The sequence below is a fragment of the Anomaloglossus baeobatrachus genome, chromosome 7, assembly GCF_048569485.1.
Source record: "Anomaloglossus baeobatrachus isolate aAnoBae1 chromosome 7, aAnoBae1.hap1, whole genome shotgun sequence".
NCBI classification, from domain to species: Eukaryota; Metazoa; Chordata; class Amphibia; order Anura; family Aromobatidae; genus Anomaloglossus; species Anomaloglossus baeobatrachus.
The window spans coordinates 246297815-246304958 of NC_134359.1; the positions used below are offsets into that span (position 1 = coordinate 246297815).

General features: G+C 52.7%; 1 protein-coding gene across 1 annotated transcript in view; it reads left to right on the top strand.

The window, feature by feature from the left end:
• The window catches only part of OTOA (otoancorin), an 82001-nt gene extending 79283 nt beyond the window's left edge, over positions 1-2718 (top strand). Inside the window, exon 25 of the mRNA XM_075319148.1 lies at positions 2594-2718. Within this exon, the coding sequence (XP_075175263.1) occupies positions 2594-2658 (65 nt within the window). The 3' untranslated portion in view covers positions 2659-2718. The remainder of the gene's footprint in view (positions 1-2593) is intronic.
• The last annotated feature ends 4426 nt before the right edge of the window (positions 2719-7144 follow it).

The window sequence follows — 7144 nt, forward strand, 5'->3', positions numbered from 1 at the left end:
AGCAAGATTATTCCGGTGGCCCCTGTCACCCTGGCCCAGATACCGCCCGGAAAGACCTATGTCTCTGAGACTGACAGGCAAAAGGTGTTACACTGGGGTCATGCCTCGAAAACAGCCGGTCATGCAGGCCAGAAGAGAACATGGGGTGCGATTGTACGCCATTATTGGTGGCCATCCCTTCGCACGGACGTCGCTGCTTTTGTCTCTGCCTGCTCCTCTTGTGCCAGGAACAAGACGCCCAAACACCTGCCCTATGGCCGTCTTCTGCCTCTGCCGATACCCACAATTCCGTGGCAACACATAGCGATGGATTTTATTACGGACTTACCATTATCCTCTGGACACACAGTCATATGGGTCGTGGTGGACCGGTTCTCCAAAATGGCTCACTTCGTCCCTATGGCTGGACTGCCCTCTGCTCAGGAACTCGCGGAAGCCTATATACATCACGTCTTCCGCTTGCATGGTTTCCCATCCCACATCGTGTCCGACCGAGGAACTCAGTTTACCTCCCGCTTCTGGAGGGCGCTCTGCAAACATCTGGGTGTGACTCTGGACTTTTCTTCTGCTTACCATCCTCAGTCTAATGGCCAAGTGGAGAGGGTCAATCAAATCTTGACCTCCTTCTTACGTCACTACGTCAACGCCCATCACGACGACTGGTCCACGCTTCTACCTTGGGCTGAATTCTCACATAACCACCACATCAGTGAGTCGTCCTCCAAATCTCCCTTCCATGTAGTTTACGGACTTCAACCCTCCGTCCCGTTGCCTATATCCCCTTCATCGGATGTTCCGGCTGCTGATACTGCAGTTCGTGACTTTGCTACCATTTGGGACTCTGTCAAAGCGTCTCTTGGGCGCGCTTCCCAGCGGATGAAGAAACACGCTGACAAGAGACGTCTGGATCCTCCGTGTTTCTCTCCTGGTGACCTGGTCTGGCTTGCTTCCCAGTACATCCGATTGAAGATACCTTCCTACAAGCTGGGCCCTCGCTACATCGGGCCGTTTAAGGTCCTCAGCAAGATCAATGAGGTATCCTACAAGCTACAGCTCCCGGCCACGATGAGGATACCCAACTCCTTCCACGTCTCTCTGCTCAAGCCGGTTGTCCTTGGTCCCTTCTCCGCTGCTGCCAGTCCGGCCCCTCCTCCTATTGCCGATGATGACATCTATGCGGTAAGGGATATCGTGGCCATGAAGACCGTACGAGGTCGACAGTTCTTCCTGGTGGACTGGGAAGGGTATGGTCCTGAGGATAGGTCTTGGGAGCCCAGGGAGAACGTGGGCACTCCTCTTATCCGTGCCTTCATGTCCCGGTTGCGGGGAGGGGGGCGTGGGGGGGGGGGTACTGTCACGCTCCCCGGGTCCTCACCCCCGTTCCCCGGCTCACCTGCCACGCTCTCCGCTCCCCAGTCACCGGATTCCGTCCGTCCCAGGGCCCCGGGCCCCCGATCCCGGCGCCCGACAGCTTCCCTGGTCCGGGCCGGCTCCCCTGCGTCCTCCTCGCAGCCTCCTTCCCTGGCTTCTGGCACCCGGGCGGCGCGCATGCGCATTAGGGCGCGCGCGCGGTCACTGACCCTTTCTTAAAGGGCCAGCGTCCATTAACAGGAAATGAGGTTGCACAGGTACAGGGTATATAAGGGGTCATTGTCCAAGGGGGCGGGGCCTGATCTTCGTGTTCCCTGAGCTAGGAGTCAGGTCTCCTGGTGTTACTGTGCTCGTACTCACCTATCTCTCTTTGTAGAGCCGTGCCTGCTTCGCCATCCAGTCTGCCGTGTCCTGATCCCCGCACGCTGTCCGTCTGCCATCTGACAGTCCGTACCATCCCGGATCCCTGCGGTGACCCGTCATCTTGCTCCAGAGGTTCCGGACCCCGCCTGATATCACCTCGGCCTCCGAACCGGAGCTACGTCACCAAGACCACCTTCTGTGACTCCGTGGTCCCTGGGACTCCTCCGCTGCCTTCACTTGCACGGACTGTTCTACTGCCCATCAGTGCTTCAGCTGCCGGACTCCCTACCACCATCTCAGAGAGTTCGGTCCAGTGGATCCACCTCCTGGGTCTGCCCGACCGCCCGGCCGTGACACATAGTATCCTATGGAGCTTAGTCCTCAGAACAAAGCGCCATAAGTCACTCCAGGTCAGCGGCAGACAAGGAATTTCTCACGAGCGTGAGAAAGCTCGCACCTTTAATTAATAAATTGGTGAATGAGGGAGTGTTGGGGAGTCTTTCTTCAAAAAAAATATTTTTTAAAGCTTTGATTCAGCACTTTAAAATACGACTAATTTTTTTTTTCAGGCTTTCCATTGAAGTCTATAGAGAAAATATTAACCAAAAATGCACAATTCAGCAGTGTCTTTAAATGCACAGTGGGTAGACGTTTTCATGAAATTACATCCACTTTGTTTGGATAGTTAGATTTTCTGCACACAAAAAAAAGCAGCAAAAAAGACGCAGTATAGATGTTATGTGTGAACATGGCCTAAAGGTTTACTTATCTCTAGTAGTAAATGCAACATGTGGAGCAAAGCAAAAATACGTAATTTCTCACCATGGCACTTATCACCTTTTTTTTTTTTCTGTTTCAGGCGTCACAATATCCATAGACTTCTGCGTTGTGTTTGCTTTCGTTGGCCGATTGCTGTATCCATGACTTGGAATCATTGGTGTCTTCTTCTGGGAATCATGCACTCCCCACATAGCACAGTCTTCCGCACCTTCCATTGGGATTGTGTCTTTATTAACCCATATTGGGTGTGACTACATATTCCTAAATATACCAGTTAACCACTTTTGTTTTTTAAGTTTGCTGTGATAAAAACATTTCTGTAAACCAAATAAGCTATTTATTATGTGGCTCAGCATCTGCGTTACTTGTAAATCATATAGAAAATCATGAACAATGTAAGACTGGATCTTAGGAGGTCCGGCGCTGGTGGTGTTACGCAGCTGTCACCTTCCTGCTTGCTCCGATCGCTGCTGCTTAACAATTTAAATGCTACGGTCAATCTCTGGCAGCAGAATCTAAAGTTAATCTGTCAGCACGATGCACCCCCGTCCCCCAAACTGTTTATATTTTTATTTTGCTGTCTGGAAAAAAATATCATCCAGACCCTTACTGATGCAGTCTTGTTGATTCTGACTAAAAAAACCCCTCAACAAATCGCTGTTTTAAATCATATGCAATTGAGGAATCTGTCAGCAGGCTTTTGCTATGTAAGCAGAAGCCAACATGCTACAAGGGTTAACACAGAGAATTCAGGGATGCCTGTATTGTTAAGGTCCATCTGTTGTTTATTTTCTGTGTTTATTTAACTAGCAGGACTTCTCATTGCTCTCATGTGCAGGGAAGTCTGACACACCCTTCTTGTGATTGACAATGAGGTGTCAATGTACAATCTCTATAGAGAGCCTGTTGTGTGCGGCGGCAGCTCTCTCAGCTCTGCTACATTACTAAATCTAAAAATTCTTATTGTATCAGAATGGCGGCACCTAGTAATCTAAATGATACATTGTTGAATTCAGGATCTCTTTGCGTAGATTATGTGCTCTCAGATGAGGTAGCAAAAGCCTGCTGACAGATTCCCTTCTGGGAGGGTCAAAATGTAGCACCCCACGGGGCCTCAGAGGTTACTCGTCACCGGGCCAGTGGTTTTGTGGGGTTGCTGTGACTGGCCTGACCCGGCTCCGTGGCCCCGTCGGCTACATAAAAGACAAACAAGATGGTGCAAGGTGTAAAGGGGGATGGAAGGAGGGCGAAGGGTCCCTGGGAAGTGTGTCACCGGTTGCACTCGTGACTTGGGGCTCGGCTTCCTCTGCCGTGGACCCTTCCTGCGACTTTTCCTCCTCCATGAGCGATGTTGGATGGGAATGGGGGATGCTTTGCAGCGCCACCCGTGGTGCACGGCCAGGAATCGGCCACCGCTGCGAGTTGTTGTTCTCCTCCAGGGCTGATGTTAACGCAGCCCAGATAGTCCAGCTCCCTACAGGTGGAGCGAGTCCAATGGAGGATGGGGGCGATGGGGACGGCTGATGGCATCGAAGCGCGGGGTGGCGGCGCCGGCAATGACAAGGACAACACCGGGGCTGCGGTTCAAAGTTCCTTTTACTCACAGTTCTTAAAGCTCCCCGGAGGTGCCGCTTTCTGCCGCCATGGATGGACTCCAGCCGGTCCCGGGTGAATCGGAGGCAATCACCAGTGTCTGTGGAAATGTGTGAGACCTTCCTCCTTCCTCTGACTCGTGGCTCCCCGTGTGCTACGAACCGGCGCCGCCATAGCCGCAAGCAGCCTGCTGCGGTTCCTGTTGCGCCCAGGCGCCGGCTGCCGTTCTTGGCCGTGCCTCGGGTCGTCCAGTTGGCTGTTCCTTCCACCATGTCTAAGTGTGGAGAGGCGGCTAGTGCGCATGCGTGCGCTGATTTACCCCAGCCAGAGTTTAAGCCGGGTGTTTTGCCTAGTGAGCATGCTCAGCCTGATTGTGTTATGTCTGAGACTAAGTCCTCAGTTCAGGCTACTGAGCATGCCCCCACAATTAACCCTAACAGCCTCTTTGCACAGGAACTTGGACTTCGTGCGGTGTCTAAGTTCTGGGATGTGCCTACTGAGCATGCTCAAACTGATAGTCTGCTTTCTGAGCCTGTTGCTCAGGCTACTGGGCATGCTCAGGCACTTAGTGCATCAGAGGCTAGGTCTGGTAAGGACCTCACTGAGCATGTCCGTGAGGTGGCAGGCCCTGATAGGGCAGAGGGTGTCAGGTGTCCTGATGACGTGGCAACTCCGGACTGGCTCGCAGAGGCCCGCCCCTATGATCTGGCACCTCAGTATTGGTCGTCAGACGATGACTGGTGAAGTGTTTGGGGCGTGGCTGCCATGAGGTCATCAATGACGTGGCGGTTCCGGATAGGTCGCATGTGACGTCACTGATGACATGGCACTCTGCTATTGGACCTTGGTGGTTCCACCCTGGGTTTGGGGCGGACCCAGGTTATAAAAGGGGCTGGAGACAACATGGAGGTGCGCAGTCTTCACATTTGCTCAGTCAGAGCACACCTCCATGTTAGAGCCTCATTGCGGCATAAGCCTATGTTGGGAAGCGGTAGGTAGGGTTAGGCGAACGGTGCCTGTCACGCCAAGATTCGTGGCTCGGCACATCAGGGTCAGGCGCCGTGCTTCCCTCCTGCCGTTCCAGTCTTGCTATAGCAGCCCAGTGGCGTTAACTGGGTTGCGGCTGCTGTGCTTCCTGTCCGATTGTGCCCCCTACGCACACGGACAACGCACCTGCTGCGCCACCTGTCCGATTGTGCCCCCTACGCACACGGACAACGCACCTGCTGTGCCACCTGTCCGATTGTGCCCCCTACGCACACGGACAACGCACCTGCTGCGCCACCTGTCCGGTTGTGCCCCCTACGCGCACGGACAGTGTACCCCAGGACCCCTGTGGAGTTAACAGGGTGTTCCTTATCCTCCTCGGCTTCCCGGTCAACGCTACTGGTGTACCCATCTGGCCTGACGTGTCCTACACACACGTGGCCAGTCGAGAGGTGGCCAGAAACGCTAATCGGAGGACCGCTCGGCCTGACGTGTCCTACACACGTGGCCGACAGGGTGCTTTCGTGGCGGTCTTCCGGTCAACGCTACCTGGTTACCACACGGCCTGACGTGTTTCCTGCACACGTGGTTGGTGTAGCGCTAGGTGCACCAAAACGCTAATCGGGTTGTCGTCCGGTCTGACGTGTCCCAACACACGTGACCGGTTCCCAGAGTTCCTGGGTTATCTCAGAGCCATCCAGCTCTATAGTCTCCGCCTAACCCTCAGGTGCCAGCAGCTCCTTTGTCATCTGGAGCACGGTGGGCCCCGACTGGCGATTAGGATATATACCCCCTGGTCCTAATCTGCCGGTCCCCCCGTAACACCGTGGCTTGAAGCAACTTGGGGACCCCGCTGTCCGTGTTAAGTGTTCCGTCCCGTGTGCAGGTGACGTGGGTCCTCGCCTTGGAGCCTGGCTGTAAACCTGTAGTGGACGATGGGACATGAAATCCCCAATCCCTGCAGATCTGTTAGAGTCCATGAAGGTTTTCCCAACTGAGGGCTCTGCACCCCGACTGCACTGGCACTGTGGAAATGGTTAGGCTCGACCTCAGCTACTATGTCTCCTCTGTTTCACCATCTCCACTGGTCGCCTCTCTCCCTATTCCAGTCTCATTCCTGCAGACTCAGTGCGGTGCTGTGGCCCCTGGTCCTGGGACAATTTTCACTTGTCTCCCGTCCCCAGGACCAGTCTGTTAAATGCTGCTCTCCCAAGGCTGTCTGCTCTCTTCTTTGTCCCAGACTGATCTGAAGTGGAAAAGGTTTGTGTGTCTCTTACTCACTCAGTGCCCCCACCCTTGGGATGACTCAGCCTGCCGGGAACCCGTTGCTATGGTGACCGGGAATTGCCCAGACTGTCTTCCTGAGTAATATAAGTGCTGGCTCATTAACCAGGTGTTTATGTAAGTGTATTGTGTAAGATCTCTGTGTGAAGGTTTTGTAAGTGAAAACCAGTGGTTACCTTCTCTTACCCGGAATAAGCCATACACCTTAAGACAGATGCAATACTCTGTGGCGACTGAAGCCTCAGGGGTGCCACAAAAGCACTTTCCAAACCTCAGCCTGCCTGGTTGTGTTCCCAGACTAGTCCAACCTTCTTCTGTTTGACTGTACACATGGGCTTCTTACTGAAAACAGAAAATGTTGTATCAGATCACCAAATTCAAAGGCGTATCAGCTCACAAAGGAATGTCCATCATCTACAAATGGAAGTGCTCAGATCTTCATGGCTGGTGTAAACAAGTTTCATAAAAAACGAGTAGAAAAAGTTTGATCCAGCACCAGAGTAATTAAAATCTCAATTTATTTACGATCATTAAAATAAGTCCTTAAAAAAAATAAAAATTCAATGGACGTCCATGGACTGAGTACTGGAATACAGGGCAGGGAATTGACACGTTTCGGACTAATCGTCCTTAGGTACTAAGGATGCCCAATCATCGTTGGCTTCTGTCTCCCCACCTTAGGACAAAACAAGCAATAAATCAACTCGTTCTGCAGATTTGCAATTTCTAGAGATGAACGCTATAAGCAAATCTGCAGCCATTCTGT